General features: G+C 57.5%; 2 protein-coding genes across 6 annotated transcripts; one reads left to right on the forward strand and one right to left on the reverse strand.

Moving 5' to 3' along the window:
• Positions 1 to 1,159: 1,159 nt before the first annotated feature.
• On the forward strand, positions 1,160 to 3,674 carry Zdhhc12 (zDHHC palmitoyltransferase 12). 4 transcript variants are annotated; one of them, XM_076845337.2, is made up of 6 exons: positions 1,160 to 1,313; positions 2,064 to 2,200; positions 2,554 to 2,628; positions 2,729 to 2,895; positions 2,968 to 2,981; positions 3,025 to 3,674. In XM_076845337.2, the coding sequence occupies exons 1-6, from the start codon at positions 1,214 to 1,216 to the stop codon at positions 3,330 to 3,332; spliced, it is 801 nt and encodes a 266-aa protein (XP_076701452.1). In that variant the 5' UTR covers positions 1,160 to 1,213; the 3' UTR covers positions 3,333 to 3,674. The 4 variants fall into 4 exon arrangements, with proteins under 4 accessions (XP_076701452.1, XP_076701450.1, XP_076701451.1 ...); XM_076845335.2 differs by lacking the exon at positions 2,968 to 2,981 and having other exon boundaries at positions 3,045 to 3,674; XM_076845336.2 differs by lacking the exon at positions 2,968 to 2,981 and having other exon boundaries at positions 2,732 to 2,895; positions 3,045 to 3,674.
• Positions 3,616 to 14,534, reverse strand: Pkn3 (protein kinase N3). Of its 2 annotated transcripts, XM_076845333.2 has the most exons (24): positions 14,165 to 14,534; positions 12,951 to 13,115; positions 12,684 to 12,784; positions 11,900 to 12,124; positions 11,551 to 11,696; positions 11,122 to 11,233; positions 10,929 to 11,056; positions 10,530 to 10,713; positions 9,390 to 9,536; positions 9,208 to 9,317; positions 8,954 to 9,097; positions 8,466 to 8,541; positions 8,215 to 8,383; positions 7,693 to 7,801; positions 7,518 to 7,585; positions 7,080 to 7,143; positions 6,844 to 6,935; positions 6,301 to 6,477; positions 5,609 to 5,671; positions 5,391 to 5,467; positions 4,655 to 4,797; positions 4,466 to 4,573; positions 4,225 to 4,305; positions 3,616 to 4,112 (listed from the first exon to the last, which is right to left on the reverse strand). In XM_076845333.2, the coding sequence occupies exons 1-24, from the start codon at positions 14,506 to 14,508 to the stop codon at positions 3,900 to 3,902; spliced, it is 3,246 nt and encodes a 1,081-aa protein (XP_076701448.2). In that variant the 5' UTR covers positions 14,509 to 14,534; the 3' UTR covers positions 3,616 to 3,899. The 2 variants fall into 2 exon arrangements, with proteins under 2 accessions (XP_076701448.2, XP_076701449.2); XM_076845334.2 differs by lacking the exons at positions 12,684 to 12,784; positions 12,951 to 13,115 and having other exon boundaries at positions 11,900 to 12,128; positions 14,165 to 14,285.
• Between the last annotated feature and the right edge of the window lie 526 nt (positions 14,535 to 15,060).

Raw genomic sequence — 15,060 nt, forward strand, 5'->3', positions numbered from 1 at the left:
CTGGCCTATTAACTCCTGCCAGATAGGACCTTTTCATGTAAAGATGCCTTTATATCCTATTATTTATGCTTGAATCCAAAAGAATGTCCCTTTTTCAGCAATCAATCTCATGGAATGATTGCCCTTGCTGAGTCACATGCCCATGCCCTGCTCTCGCTATGGAGTGAAGGGCAATCCTTCTAAAGCCATGCTGGATTGAGATGTCATTTCCTCTATAGAAAAGGGAATGTTGAGGGCTGGGGCTGGGGCTCAGTGGTAGAGCGCTTGCCTAGCATGTGAATAAAATAAAGGTCCATCAACATCTTTAAAAAAAAAAAAATTTTTTTTTTTTAAAGGGAGATGTTGAACTGGCCAAGGCAATACATGTCCGAAGAGTGCACTGCAGGAGTGGGAGGCTTAAGGTGGTCGCTGGCATCAGTGGGAGGTGTGCTAGAATCAGGGCTGTAAGGGAGAGCAGTCGGGCTGGGAGCGGGTGCTGGCTTAGAACAGCAGGAGCGCCAGGTAGGGCACTTCCAGTACTTAATCCTCCGATCATCTTGGGAGGTGGGGGGTGCTGTTATCATCCCCGTTATACAGAGAGAAAACACTCAGGGGAGTTCAGACACTTGCCCGGGAACATCAGGGAGGAAGAGGCAGTGTCAGTATTTCTGACACTAACCAAAAGATGGGCCGCTCAGCCAGAATCCGCACCAAGGACCTCCACTTTTCCATCAAACGTTTGCGATATTAGAAAACGAACTGAAGGAGGTAAGAATGCCGTCCCGGAGCAACGTAGGGCAGCCTCGGTCTCTTTTGACGTCTTAACCATCACACCTTTGAGATGGGCACAATTTTGCCTGCTGGAATCATGGCAAGGACCTGGAACTGCGGGCCGCTTAGGGAACTGCACGCATGCGCGAGGCCGTGGGGGCGGAGCCCGAGGGAACGGCTGGAGCCGCGCGCCTGCTCAGGGGCTTTGAAAAGTTACCTGGCTGGTGGGGGCTGGAGTTGAGGGAGTTACCGGCTGCGCGCGCGCCGGCCCCGCCCTCAGCCTCCTCAGGCACCTGTTGGCTTGAGGGCCCACTCGGCTGCAGCTGTCATCCAATAGGCAGCCTCCCTGCGCCAATTCGGCCCTGCCCACCATCCGGATCCGCCAATCCCAGGGCGACCGCGGCCCCTCTCCCAGGGCCGGTTCCTCCCGGCGCGTCTTCCGGGTGGGGCCCCGGCCCTGGCGATGGCGCCCTGGGCGCTCCTCAGCCCTGGGGTCCTGGTGCGAACCGGCCACACCGTGCTGACCTGGGGGATCACGCTGGTGCTTTTCCTGCACGATACCGGTGAGCCGGACCCCGAGCGACCCGGACCCATCCGATCCCGTGTAGTGCCTCGCACGTTTGGGTCTCGGTCCCCCACCTATTCCCCAAAGAGCTCGAGATTCACCCCGTTTCTGCCGGCTCCAGGCCCTCTCGCCATCCGTCATTCCCCCAGCCACCTGCTCTCCCCTGATGACCAGTTGATCCTTAATTAATCCCAGCATCTTCCTGATTACTGCCAGATGCCCTGTCCATCCCAAGAAACACTAAAGGATCGACTAGAGCTCCCATCTCCCTGACCCTGGACCAGACTCCATCCTTCCAAGGAATTGACTCCCAATCCCCCTATTCATGAGATTAGTAGGATCACCTACATTCACGGACTGGCATCCCAGTTCCGTCTTCCCAATCTCAGGCAAGGTAATACTCTGGTAAGGGAGGGTCCCGTCTCCAGAGTCACATAGTAGCACCCATTCACCCACCCACCTGCATCCCATCATTCTCCTCTGGAGTCCCCTACCCACCACCTTTATCTGCCACAGTGAGCCCCCACCCGCTTTAGCCTAAAAATTTGCTCAAGTCTCTCCATCAGGAAAGGATGTCCCTCAAAAGCCCCCCTTCATTCTCTGCTCCCTTTTATAACCAAGGGCATCAGAGCTGTCCACACCCTGCTGTCCTCAGCCCTCTCACCTCCCTGAAATCCTCCTCACCTCCAGCCCTGCCCCTCCTGTTCTGCTCTGGGGGACCAGCCTCACTGTCCTCTGGTCTCTCCAGAGCTGCGAAAATGGGAAGAGCAGGGGGAGCTGCTCCTGCCCCTTACCTTCCTGTTCCTGGTGCTGGGCTCCCTGCTGCTCTACCTGGCTGTGTCGCTTATGGATCCTGGCTATGTGAATACTCAGCCCCAGCCCCAGGTAACCAGAGGCCCCTGGGAGCCTGAACTCCTCTTCCAGACAGCAGGGACCCAAGGCCCAGTAACAGCCTCCATGACGGGCCCTATTCTATGGGCTTTTGTGGGGCATCTCAGTAAACTGTCTTGCCAGCCCTAGACCCTTATCTTGCAATGAGGAAATCACCAAGGCCCAGAGAGATGAACCTTGCAAAGGTCACATAGCTTTACTCAGTGTAGGGTGCTCTGCTCTACCCACCTACATGGGATGGGCCCCAAACTCCACAACCAGAGCAAGCTGGCCCCCAAGGAAGATGCCTACCAGTGTCATCTACCTCCTAAGGAGACCCTATCTCGTACTCTGTCCCTTATTTTCAGGAGCCCAAGGAGGAACAGACAGCCATGGTTCCACAGGGGATTGCCCTTCGGCGCTGCAGATACTGCCTGGTGCTGGTGGGTGATGCAGGGACCCCCATGGGACCTTCTGCCCCAGTACTCTGGCCTCCCAAGTTCAGGCCCTGACCCTGGTCCTCATCCCTCTCTGTGCCTACAGCAGCCCCTGCGGGCCCGACACTGTCGTGATTGTCGCCGCTGTGTCCGCCGCTATGACCATCACTGTCCCTGGATGGAGAACTGTGTGGGGGAACGCAATCACCCGCTCTTCGTGGCCTACCTGGCACTGCAGCTGGTGGTTCTTTTGTGGGGCCTGTACCTGGCATGGTAGGTGTAGGTACCACTGCCACCCAGGGCATGGAGGGAGCATGGGCAGCATGTACCCACAGGTGTGTAGAGCCAGGGCTCCCTGGGCCCAGCTGAGAGGGATGGGGCAAGCCTTCTCCTGTCTCTGAGTCCCTGTCCCTGTCCTGCAGGTCTGGCCTCCAGTTCTTCCAGCCCTGGGGGCTGTGGCTGCGGTCCAGGGGCCTTCTGTTTGCCACCTTCCTGCTACTGTCCTTCTTCTCACTGGTGGCTGGCCTGCTCCTGGCCTCACACCTCTATCTGGTGGCCAGCAACACCACCACCTGGGAGTTCATCTCCTCACACCGTATTGCCTACCTCCGCCAGCGCCCCAGCAACCCTTTCAACCGTGGCCTGACCCGCAACCTGGCCCACTTCTTCTGTGGATGGCCCTCAGGGTCCTGGGAGACCCTCTGGGCTGAGGAGGAAGTGGAGGAGGGCAGCAGCCAGGCTGTTTAGATTTGCTGGAGACAGAGCTGCCATCTTGTGCCTGAAAACCAGAGGAACCATACCTAGCTGGAGTCAGCCCTTGGAGGGCCTGGAGCTCCTCACTCCTGCCCACCCTCCCTGGCCTCAAAGCAGAGCATCAAGACAGTGGCTGGTTCTGTCTTCCCAAGGAAGAAAGAAAAGAGGACCTAATTTGGGTTCCAGCACCAAGGCACCCCAGACTCCACCCTACCCCCAAACCAGGCTGCCTCCAGGGCACAGTTTTTCAAATTTAATAATCCATAAAGCAAGTCAAATATTAAAGACAAATCAAGCCACTCCTTACTGTGTACCCTCTCTGGTCCAGTTTTGGCCAGGAAGAAGAGAGGTGGGAGGAAGGGCGGAGGACACACTTTGCTCAGTGAGCAAAGTCCACCATAGTAGCCCTCTGGCTGCCACCACGAATCCTACAGCTTATAAACCTGGGCCTCTGGGTGGGCACACAGATGGACAAGTGGGGGTTCCAGTAGTCTAGGGGCATGGGCAAAGGTGTAGGGGAGCCCTCAGGGCCCCAGGAATCTCTCGGACACGAAGTCAAAGTCCTGGAAGGCAGCCTGTTGGCAGGTGGTGAGGGACCTTCGAGGGGCAGGCGGGGTCAGAGCCGGTGGCAGCCCCGTGAACTCTCCCTCAAAGTAGCGCAGGTCTGCTGGGCCGCAAAGCGTGGGCACGAAGGGGGGCTGGACTGTGCGAGTAAGCAGGGCCTGCCAGTCGGTAGTCTGGGGACAAGGGCAGAGGTGCCTGAGATGGTGGGAACAGCAGTCCCCGGGGGGTTACTCCAGGTTTCCCCCATACCAAGCACCAGAGACCATTATGGTCCAAGCCTCTCACCCTGAAGAATGGCTGCACCTTGATCTCCTCGGCATCCTGCTTGCCTGCCCCAAGGCGCTGCTCTGGGCACTTCTGGAGGAGCTGGGCAGGAGGGCAGGTGTGCACTCAGGGTGCTCCACCTAGGCACTCTCTGCCCTCCACAGGTACCCATGTGAGCAGCGCCACAGGGCCCCGAGCATGGTAGCGAGAGCACGCAAGCCATAGTAGCTGTCAGGCCCAGCCCTCACCCCACAGTACCTACCTTCTGAATGAGCTCTAGACTTTGCACAGACAGAAAGTGGGGGTATGGGGCTTCTGAATTGACGATGCAGTCAAACACCTCCTCTTCTGTGTCTCCTGGGAACGGGCACTGTAGAAATGGGACTCAGTGGGTATATGGGCCACTTCATTCCACCCTACCTGAGGCCCCAGCAGCTGTACCCATCCTTACCTCACCCACCAACATCTCGTAGAGCAGCACTCCCAGCCCCCACCAGTCCACAGCCCGTGTGTAGGACTCCTGAGTCAGCACCTCAGGAGCCAGGAACTCTGGGGTGCCACAGAAGGTGCTTGTCCGGTCCCCAAAGCCGATCCCTGCAGACCATCATCCATACCAATGCCTGCTTAGTGTGACCTGTTCACTATAACTTCTGTGATAACAATCAATGTCAGCTGGACCTGGTGGCGCAGGCCTATAATCCCAGCTACTGAGAGCCTGAGGCAGAAAGATCTCAAGTTCAAGGCCAGCCTCAGTACATTAGTGAGGGCCAATCTCAACATAAATAAAGGACTGGGGATGTAGCTTTGTGGTAGAATGCCCTCAAGTTCAATCCCTAGTACCACCAAAAAAAAAAAAAAAAAAAAAAAATCAATGCCAAACCTTAATATCCCAGGTAGCCAAGCCCATGCCAAGCCCTACCCCACACACTCAAAAGTGGCATGGTCATGAGGTGGTCATTGGACTGCATAAGGGAGCTAAGTCTCAGCCAAACTCACAGGCCAAAGTCACGTGAGATGCAGGACTCAACTCCCTCTCCAGCCCTAACCATAGATTCTCCTCTGACCAAGTCCAGGCTACGAAGGGCGGGCCAGCATTCCCAGTCCTTCGCCAGAAGGCCTGGGGGTTGGAAGGAAGGTATCTGCTGCTTGGTGAGGAGTGGGGTGTGGACCTGGACAGGTGACCCCACCTTCTTTGCATAACCCAAAGTCTGCGATCTTCAGGAAGCCCTGGGCATCCAGTAGAAGATTATCCAGCTTCAGGTCCCTGAGGGCAGGGGGACAAACAAAAGAGGCTGAGAAGGCTGAGGCCCAGGGACCACCAATGGTCCCCAGAGCAGCCCAAGAGTGGGGTTGTATCCTTACTGCCTACCCTTACTGCCCTCAGCACCTCCAAGGAAAAAGGTACCTGTAAATTATCCTCTTCTCGTGTAAGAACTGCAGCCCCAGGACCACACAGGCCAGGTAGAAGCTAGAGGGGGGTGTGGGGGAGAACTCAGGCCCAGGCCAGGTACCAGGAAGGTGAATTCAGATGTGGGTGAGAGATGGGACAGAGGATCCTCATGTCTGGGCTGAAGGGCTTCTCCAGACAACAGGACCCAGACTGTGCTGAGGCTGCTGCACAATAACGACCTATCCTTCCTGGAGTCTTCAACTGTGCCAGGATCTATGCCAAGTGCCCCCCATACCTTACTTTCCTGGAACCCTCCCCGAAGTCTAGGGGGATGCTCACAATGTCTTTTATTCAAATAAGGACCTGAGACTCCAGTAAGGGACCTGCCCAGAGTCAAAAGCTAGGGGCAGAACTAATAGACCAAGTTAGGCCTTTCTAACTCCAGCGCCAGCACTGGACAGCAAAAAATAACTCCAGCTGCCGGTCTCTATGCCAGGCAATTTATAAGCATTACTGACATCTCCCCAACACTCCTATAAAGGAATGATGACAAACCCACAGCTGCATGAACAGAGGTCATGAATGCCATGGGAGTTGAGCCAGGTCTGACTCTATGCTCTTCTGTTGATGGGTACCCAGGGAGCAGCGGGATGAAGGGACAGGGAACCAGGGAGAGTTTGCTAAAAGATGCAGGCAGGAAAACCCACCAGGCCTGGGGCTCAGGGAAGACATCTTCATGTATCTGCATCATGAGGTCACCCCCAGGCACAAACTCAGTCACAAAGCAGACGTGGCTGGCAGTCTGGAAGCAGGCAGCAAGGGAGAGCAGGAAGGGGTGCCCCGCGCAGCCTGCGGCCTCCAGGACCCGCTTCTCACAGTAGAGGCTGTAGGGGAGCGCGTAGGTCTCAGAGGGATAGAAAGCTTCTGAGGGTTCTAACCTGCCACCCACCCAGCACGGTGCCCACAGGGTGTACAAAGTGCCAGGCAGGCAGTGTGATGGTTTCTGTGGACCAAGGGCTCACAAAGGTCCTGAGCCTGCACAACTACCATGGCCCCATGTCAAGGAATAGGACAGGTGCTGAGAAAAGGGGGCCCTGCCCACGAGCATAGTTTACAACTACAGGTGCCAGGCCTAGTAGACCCAGGGCTTTTAAATGCTGTCTGGATGCCCAAAACCCAGGTCAGCCACCCTGGGTACCTCCAAAGCCAATGCCCGGATACTTGGAGCCCACACTGGTCCCACCACACACCTGTCGATTTCATCACGGCTCAGCACCTCCTGCTTCTTCAGAGCCTTGATGGCATAGTATTTCCCTGTCCCCTTGAACTGAACCAGGAGAACCTGGAGACCAGAGAGAGGCTGGGTTCCAGGTGAGCAGGACAGGGGGAGACTCCATCTCCCCAGGCACTGCCTCCAGGACCCAGCATCTCCTCGCTAATGTGCTGGGGTCTGCCCACCTGCTCCACTGCCCCCTCAGCCCACTACCTTCCCAAAGTGTCCCCGGCCCAGCACAGCCAAGCAGCGGAAGTCCTGAAGCCGGGGGGCTTTCCTGCAAGAGAGAAAAGGCACCAGACAGAGGAGGCTAGGGGCGTGCTCAGTGAGAGAGCTTGCCACCATGTGCAAGGCCCAGGTTCCACCCCTAGCACCACCAGAAAAAGAAAATGAACAAAACAAAACAACAAAACCTGTAGGACCAGGGCTGGGACCCCAGCTAAACTCCTCCCAACCACCCATGTCCCAGCCTGGGCTGTCCCCACCTCTGTGCTTGCGGGAGAAGAGCTCAATGACACGGTTCAGCAAATAAGCAAGAACCTGCGTGAGCCAGGGCCTGCCCCCAAGGAGCCAAGGAGCGAGGGATGCTTGGTTGCACACACACTCAGGGGAGCTGAGACCATCTCCAGGTGACCCTGAGCCCATGGGTACCTGACAGGTGAGGCCGGAGAGGTGGGTGTGCGTCCAGTCCTAGGCGCCATGTGTGGGCGTTTGGTGCACTGTGAGAGCAGGGCACGGGGGCTCAGGCACACCTTCCCTGCTTCCCCACTGGCCTGCCACCCTCCCACCAACACCACCAGCTGCCCCTTCCACCAGGCCTGCCCACCGGCACTGGAGTCTCCTCCAGGTTTGGTTCCTGGGCCAGGAAGAGGCGTGGGGGCTTGGGTGGGGGCTTCATCTCTTCTCCCAAGGAAGTCTTCTTGGGCAGGAAATCACTGTAGGGAGGAAGCAGACACAGAATCAAGACCAAGATGACGGAGCAATTCGTGAGAAAGACTTGTAGCCATGTGAAGAGACAGAGAGTCAGAAAGTGAGCAACACGGTTGGGTACACTGGCACATGCCCGTTAATCCCACAGGCTCAGGAGACTGAGGCAGGAGGATCAGGAGTTCAGAGCCAGCCTCAGTAAAAGCAAGGCACTAAGCAACTCAGTGAATCCCTGTCTCTAAGTAAAATACAAAATAGGGCTGGGATATGGCTCAATGGTTGAGTGGCCCAGAGTTCAATCCCTGGCACACCCCTCCCCGCAAAAAATAGAGAGCAACAGGGACGTAAAGACACAAACTGAGCCTGGAGAGAGTCAGACACAGCAAAGAAGTGTACAGTCTGGCACGAGCTGGCTCCTCACCTGGGGGAAGCAGAGTTGGAGGTTTCATGGTGTGTAGCTGGAGTGTGAGGGCACCCCTTAGGTGGGGAGATGGTGCTTGGTGAGCTACAGGGGGGCAGCAGGTTCATGACCAAGCGCCCCCAGGCTGCCATGCTGAGATTCATCTGGGACGCTCTCAGGAAGTCCTGGCCTGTGGCAGAGGAGCATCTGGTCTCAGGATCCAGTGGCCCCAGACCTGCTGCCTCCAGCATAGAACCCTTGCCCCCACACACCTCTGCGTTTAGAGAAAATGCGTTTCTGTCTCTGCAGACGGGGCCTTCTCTCAATAACAGGATCACAGAAGGTCACCTGCAGGGGCAAGGGCAGGGCTGAAAACTAGTCCCCTCCCACCCCATCTGCCATGGCCCCTCCTCCAACTTGAACCCAACTCCAACCTATCCTCCCACCCAGTATCCACCAGTGGATACAAGAGCCAGAAGGACCCAGAGAAATGGATTCCATGTCCTCATTGGTGCCAGGGAATAAATGGAGGCTCAGAGAATGGAGGTCCTTGACCAGGGTCACACATGAAGAAGGGCAGAGTCAGGACAGGGACACAGGCTTCCAAACTTTCCCTTAGAGAGTGGCTGGGCATCCTTGGTCTTGGAGCCTCCTCTCTGGCCCTCGGTTTCCACTCTTCTGCAGGGGAGCTCACTCTCGCAGGCTCTCCTAGCCCTGTGCCCAGGGGCCCGCCAGGTCAGAGGGCAGGGAGCACTAGCACCTGGGCAAAGAGCTGCCCCTGTGGCACCAGGCTGAGGGACAGCTGATGACAGGCATTGTCCAGGAAGTCCTCCAGCCTCAGGAAGGCCACACCACACAGCTGCCGCCAGTCCTTCCAGTGCACCCCGATCTCCAGCTCACGGGCCTACATCGAAGAGGCCAGGTAAGGGACAGAGCACACTAGCAGCCCCTGTCTGGGCTGTCTTCCACCCTGTGGCCTGCGACCACCCGCAACCACACAAAGGCCAGCCTTACTCGCTCCAGGGGGATGACAAAGGTCTGGTCCCAGGAGTGCTCAGCCACCTGTCCCCAGCTTGTCTGGCCCACAACACGGTTGTCCACCTTTAGCACAGCCAGCACCTCCCCTGTGGGGCCAGAGCTAGGGCTCAGGACAAGTACAAGCAGAGGCCCCTGCCCCGGGGCTCCTCCCCACTCACTGGCCAGATCGCCTCCACCACGCTGCTGCTTGGCTCTGGCTCGGATCCAGCCCTCAGAGGGGCTGCCAGCCAACACAGCCACTGGAGAACGTCCAGGCACGGTGGTCAGCAGCTGTTTACAGCCCAGGAGGCGGACCTGCAGTGTTCCTGAGGGGAAGTATGGGGGTAGACACGTCAGACACCACCAACATCCCCTGGAACCCCATCCTCTCTAGGAGGTGACTGACCCAGATCCCCTGCACATTAGACCTTAGTAGCCACCTGCCATCCTGGGGCAAACCACGGGCTCCTTCCTTCTGAACATCCCTACGTGGGGTAGCAGGGACACAGGCAGAGTTGCAAGACCCAAACAGGCTGCATGGAGCCACAGGATGGGATAAGATGCTCCCACTGCTCAGGGTATCAAGTGCACTGTGTCTTCAAGTGAGCCACGGCAGGGATGAGAGCCTGGGGCAGGCAGTGAGAAGCCTGGTGTGTTCTATCCTGTCCCACTTGCTTCCTGAGCCTTAGTTTCTCCATTTGAATGATGAAGGGAAGCTCCAGCCATTCACACTCCCCAAATGGGTTCAAAACCTGTTCTGCCAACTGAGTGGGCTTATTTTAGGATACCTAAGAGTTTTGTCTCAAAGGATAGCGGAAGCCAGGCACAGTAGCACATTCCTATAATCCCAGCAGCTTAGGAGGCTGAGGCAGGAGGATCATGAGTTCAAAGCCAGCCTCAGCAATGGCGAGATGCTAAGCAACTCAGTGAGACCCTGTCTCTTAATAAAATACAAAATAGGGCTGGGGATGTGGCTCAGTGGGAGAGCACCCCTCAGTGGCAGAGTGGCTGGGAATCCTCAGTACTGCAAAATAAATACATAAATATGTAACAGCAGCATGGCATTGTCCCTGCTCACTGTGCCAGGCAACTGGACATGCAACTAGCCACTGGATTTGCATAGTAACCTTGTGGGGTGGATGCTAATATCATCCATGTTTTACAGATTGATAAACTGAGGTTCAGGGAAGGGATAGCAGTTGCCCAATGACGCATAGATAATGGGTGGTGTAGTCAGAACTGGAACTCTTCCCCAAAGTGCTTCAGGATCTTCCCTGAAAGGAAAGGGGAACTCTGAAGTCAGTGGGACTCCTGTCTACCTGTCAGGGCGACGGGCTTCACAAGCATTCCTGAAGGCTGGCTGTTCCCAAGCACTGAAGTCCGCAGTTCTTGGGCCACCCTGTTGCGCAGAGGGTGGGCAGGAGGTAATTCCTCCAGCAGCTTCTCCAAGGCCAGCCGCAGGAGGTCCAGCTTCTGGGAGGATTCCTGCAGTTGGAGCTGGGCCTACACCAGGGACAGAAGCAGGGACAGGCCATGGGATACATGAGGGAGGGCAGCTGCCATCCTAAAGACACCCCCACAGGAGGTCTGACACATGTGCCTCTTTTCCCACTGCCACCCTGCAGCCAGTCCATGGTGCCCCATGCCACTGCCCAGGGTGAAATGGAGATAAGCAGACCCTCAGGCACAAGCTACAAGGGGAAGGGACATGGCCTGACCTCAGCCAGGGCTTTGCGGTCCTGTATCCTGCGGCCACCAAGTAGCTTCACCACATTCTTGGCTCCCTCGGCCACGGCTGTCTCAATGCGCAGCCGATGCTGTAGCTCCTCTGTCCGAAGCTCAGGGCCTGAGGGGATACTGGCCTTAGGTCTGGCCCAGCCCAAGCAGCCCTCGCTGCTTCAAAGGCCTCACCTGACTCAGAGGATCCGCTGGCCTCCAGGCTGCTGATCTTCATCCGCAGCAGGGCCACCTTCAGCTGGCTATCCTGCAGCATCTGTTGGGCAGCTGCCAGGAGCTTTCTTTCCTATGGGGATGTGACATATGCCCCTTGGACCAGGGCTGGGCCAGAGTCTCCCCACAACACCCCATAACAGGGTTAAAACTTCCCCTGTTAGCCTGTAGGTCAGAGCCATGCCTTCCCACCAGCTGGGGTTTGAAGCTCTACTCCCACCACCAGATTAAGGGCTGACACTGATCTCCCTCACAGGGCCCAAGGCTGCTTGTATTTCCCTGTCAGAATAGGGGCTGGATCTCTACCTGACCTGATGTCTGAGAGCCAAGCCTCTCCCATCAGATTGGGGGCCAGGACAATGCCTTCCCATCAGACCCCAAGGCCCTTACCTTGGGGGTGCCGCTGGCACACGTGTACGTCATGTTCTCAGCCCCCTGCTTCACCTTCAGTTCCACCTGCAACTGCCTCCGCAGGGCCTCCAGATGCCCAGCCCGTGACTGCTCTGCCTGCAGCCGGGGGCCAGAGGCCACAGGCTCTGTGTCCAGGGAGTGTGGGGCACACAAACCCGTCACCAGAGCCAAGATCCCTGTGACCAACGCTTTCCTCCCTCCCCTCCTGGGCATACTGGGGAGGACACTATGAGAAGTGTGGCAATCTGATACAGTGGTCAGGGCCAAAGCAAGGAGTTGGGTGACCTGGAGCCTCCTGTCCCTTGGGGTCCATTGACTCCTCACTCACCAGCCGGGCTGGGCAGCAACACGCGGGCATGCAGCTCCTGCAGCTGGCCATGCAGCTGCTCCAGACGGCGGTTGGAGGATCGCAGCAGCTGCTGCACGTGGCCCAGATGGCGGCGGTCTGTGGCCACACGCCTCAGATTCTCCATACCCTCCTTGATTTTCAGCTCCTTCTGGATGGCCCGACGGATCACCTCTTTCTCATCCTCTGGGGGTCTCTGGCCTGGCCCTAGCTAGAGGAGGGTGGAGAGGAGTCATGACCTGCAGCCTCCATCATAGGGAAGAGGAGTGGACAGCACCAAGGAGGACGTTTGGGAGGTTTCTCTGTCCACTGAGCTCAGGGGTAGAAACCTCACAGCCACACGTGCAGCTCCTGTCCTCTACCATTTAGAGAAGGGGAAGGGGAAGTAAGTAAGGCTCATAAAGTGCTTACCAGGTACCAGGTTCTAGTCTAAGAGCTCTGCAGACATTGCCTCCTGTGACTCACGGTACCCCACCAAGTAGGAGCAGAGATTTTATTTTATCTTTGTGCTGGCAATGGAACCTGGTACCTCATGAATGTTAGGCAAGCACTCCACCCCTGAGCTGTACACTCAGCGCCTTGGAGTAGTTAATATTCCCATTTTACACATGAGGAATGGACCCAGAGAAGTCAAGTAGCTTGCCTACAGTGGCAACAGAGAAGAGGCCACCATGCCTCTCCCTGCTGGCCACCCAGTCTCTCTAAGCCTGGAAACCAGAGTAGAATCTGGGAGTCAGAAAAAGCTCACTGCCAAAAAGGAATTCACCCAAAGTCACAAGGAGAAGGCAGGCAGTCAATGGCCCAAGAGGCCAAGGTCTGTTCCTCTGCTTTCCCGATGCCACAGAGGCAGCCATTCCCAGCTCAGCTCTAGGAGGAAGCAGAAGTCTCCTTCACTATTCACCCTGGTTGGAGCCAGGAAGAAGAAAACCCCCTCTCCAGAGGCCAAAGCTGCAAACAGACCAGTGTCAGAGCTGATCTTGCCCAGAGTAACCCATGATGTCCCCAAGGGACTCCGCAGCAACCCCTGTCTCACCTCTCTTGGTTCCATCTCCTGAGCCCAGTGGAAGGGTGGCTACCCAGGCTCAGACACCCCCCACTCCAGGTCTCTGCTGGGCCGCCTGGCCAGGCAGTCAGAGGGCAAGGGCGAGGTTCAGGAAATCCTTTGGCCGCCCCAGGCAAGAGGGCCAAAGCCAAAGGCCTGAGAAAACAAAGATCTCTTGGAGCTGGGGGACCAGCCACCAGGGTCCTGAGTCACCCAGCCTTTGCTGCAGGGCGGAGGCTTCAGGAAATTGGAAAATGTGTACACGCTAGGGCTGGAACAGGGGCAGAAGGCCCTCCGGAGGAAGGGGGTGGGAGGGAGTAGACCCAGCCCTGAAGGCTGCCTAAGTCATGGGGTGGGGACTCGGGAGGAGTCCCTGCCTACTACACCTCACCCCTGAACCCCATAGCTGGTGTGCTCTGGGCTGGAAGCCTGAAGACACACACAGACACACAAAGACACCCACAGACACACAAATACACACACACCCTTCCCCCTTTCTGCTCTGAACTGGGACCCTATCTGGTAAACAAATGTCCTAGTCTAAGCCTATCTCACAGCTGCTCTGGGATAGGATACCAATTCTCCCTCCTCAGTGAGTTACACACACACACACTAAGCTCTTTGGGCCCACAGCACACCTACTGCCAACTAGGGGTAGAAGCCTTGACACCGCCCCCCCCCCCCCGCCCCACATTCTGGAAACCCTTGTGTACCCAAAGATTCTAGTCCAAGGCTAGGCTGGGCGCCTCTCTGGCTTACACATCGCCCATGTGCCCCATGTGCTCTGGGGTGAGCGCCCCACAAGCGCACACAGACTGGACCCCTACCCACTGCGTGCACACCTCCTTGCCCCCGGGCACCTTCCCAAGTGCCACTGGGCCCCTCTTTGCTTTCCCGGATAACTCCCCTGGGCCTTGGAGTTCTGGAAGAACCGATTGTAGGGAACTGTGGCGCCCTCCCAGGCAGCGCCCACTGCAGTTTCGGACAAGCTCTGGGCTGGCCGGACTAGGGGCTCCGAGGAACCCAGGGACCATTAACTAATTAACCCGGGGCTCGGGTCTGCCCTGAGAAGCCGTCCCGGTCAGCGACACTGGAGGGTTGGAAGCGGGGCGGGGCCACGAGCCGAGCTCTGGACTCCGGAGACAGTGGACAAGGAGGCCCGCGCCCCTCGGCCCACGCAGCCCGTCCTCGCCCACGCCGTTCACCTGCCGCGGAGCCCCCTCCTCCATGGCGCCGCTCGGGCCCCTCCTCTCGTCCACTCCGGTTCCGGAAGCCCCGGCTCCTCCGCCAGCGCTTTCAAACTTGAAACTTCCCGGGAGGCGGCGCGGAAGACGCGGGATCGGGCGCCCCCTCCCGAGACCCGCGCGACCAGCGCCGCCTCTCGGCCGCGTCGCAGCAGCGCCCCAGACCCCTCTCCTAAATCCGAGACCGCAGCGCAGCCGCGGGTCCGAATTGAGCCGGAATGGGCCCCGCGCCTGGTCTCCTGAGGCTGCAGTTCCGGCTCGGTGTGACACTGATGCTCCCGGGAATGGAGGGGCAGGAAGGGCATTTCCCCAGTCCAGGTTCCTCCAGCTTTGCCCCTCCGCGTGCTCAGGCGGGTCGGCCGGAGTGGGGACAGCGCCCCCTACCAGTCGCGGAGCACTGCTTGGGTAGCGGGCCCCCTCCCTGCTGGGGTAGCCTCTTCCTACTCCCCAGGCTCTCCCGCTGGCGTCCCTATGCCCATCCCAGCGACCTGGCTCCTGCCCCTAACGCGCCGGATCTACTCCTCTAGTGTTGGTGTCAAATGGGCTAATTCCAAACCATTGTCCCCCACGGGTAGGCCCTGTCTAGATATTAGTCACCCCAACCACTCGGGAGGCTGAGACAGGAGGATCGCGAGTTCAAAGCTAGCCTTATCAGGACCGTGTCCCAAATGTCTCAGTGTTAAGAGAGTTTGCCTATCATGTGTGAGTCACTAGGTTCAAATTTTAAGCACCGCATATAAATAAATAAAATAAAGGTCCATCAACTACATATATTTAAATAAAATGGCTGGGGTGATGGCTCAGTGGTAGAGCGCTTGCCTAGCACGTGCAAGGCCCTGGGTTCGATCCTCAGCTGC

The sequence above is a fragment of the Callospermophilus lateralis genome, chromosome 2, assembly GCF_048772815.1.
Source record: "Callospermophilus lateralis isolate mCalLat2 chromosome 2, mCalLat2.hap1, whole genome shotgun sequence".
Lineage (NCBI taxonomy): Eukaryota > Metazoa > Chordata > Mammalia > Rodentia > Sciuridae > Callospermophilus > Callospermophilus lateralis.

Excerpts from the sequence above, each read along its gene's own strand:
- Pkn3 (XM_076845333.2), bottom strand. The coding sequence starts at position 14,508 with ATGCCCTTCCTGCCCCTCCATTCCCGGGAGCATCAGTGTCACACCGAG. Across the intron at positions 11,057-11,121 it reads CAGCGGATCCTCTGAGTCAG|GCCCTGAGCTTCGGACAGAG; the intron begins GTGAGGCCTTTG and ends GTATCCCCTCAG. Across the intron at positions 9,318-9,389 it reads TGGTGGAGGCGATCTGGCCA|GGGAGGTGCTGGCTGTGCTA; the intron begins GTGAGTGGGGAG and ends CTGGCCCCACAG.
- Zdhhc12 (XM_076845335.2), top strand. The coding sequence starts at position 1,214 with ATGGCGCCCTGGGCGCTCCTCAGCCCTGGGGTCCTGGTGCGAACCGGC. Across the intron at positions 1,314-2,063 it reads GCTTTTCCTGCACGATACCG|AGCTGCGAAAATGGGAAGAG; the intron begins GTGAGCCGGACC and ends TGGTCTCTCCAG. Across the intron at positions 2,201-2,553 it reads ATACTCAGCCCCAGCCCCAG|GAGCCCAAGGAGGAACAGAC; the intron begins GTAACCAGAGGC and ends CCTTATTTTCAG.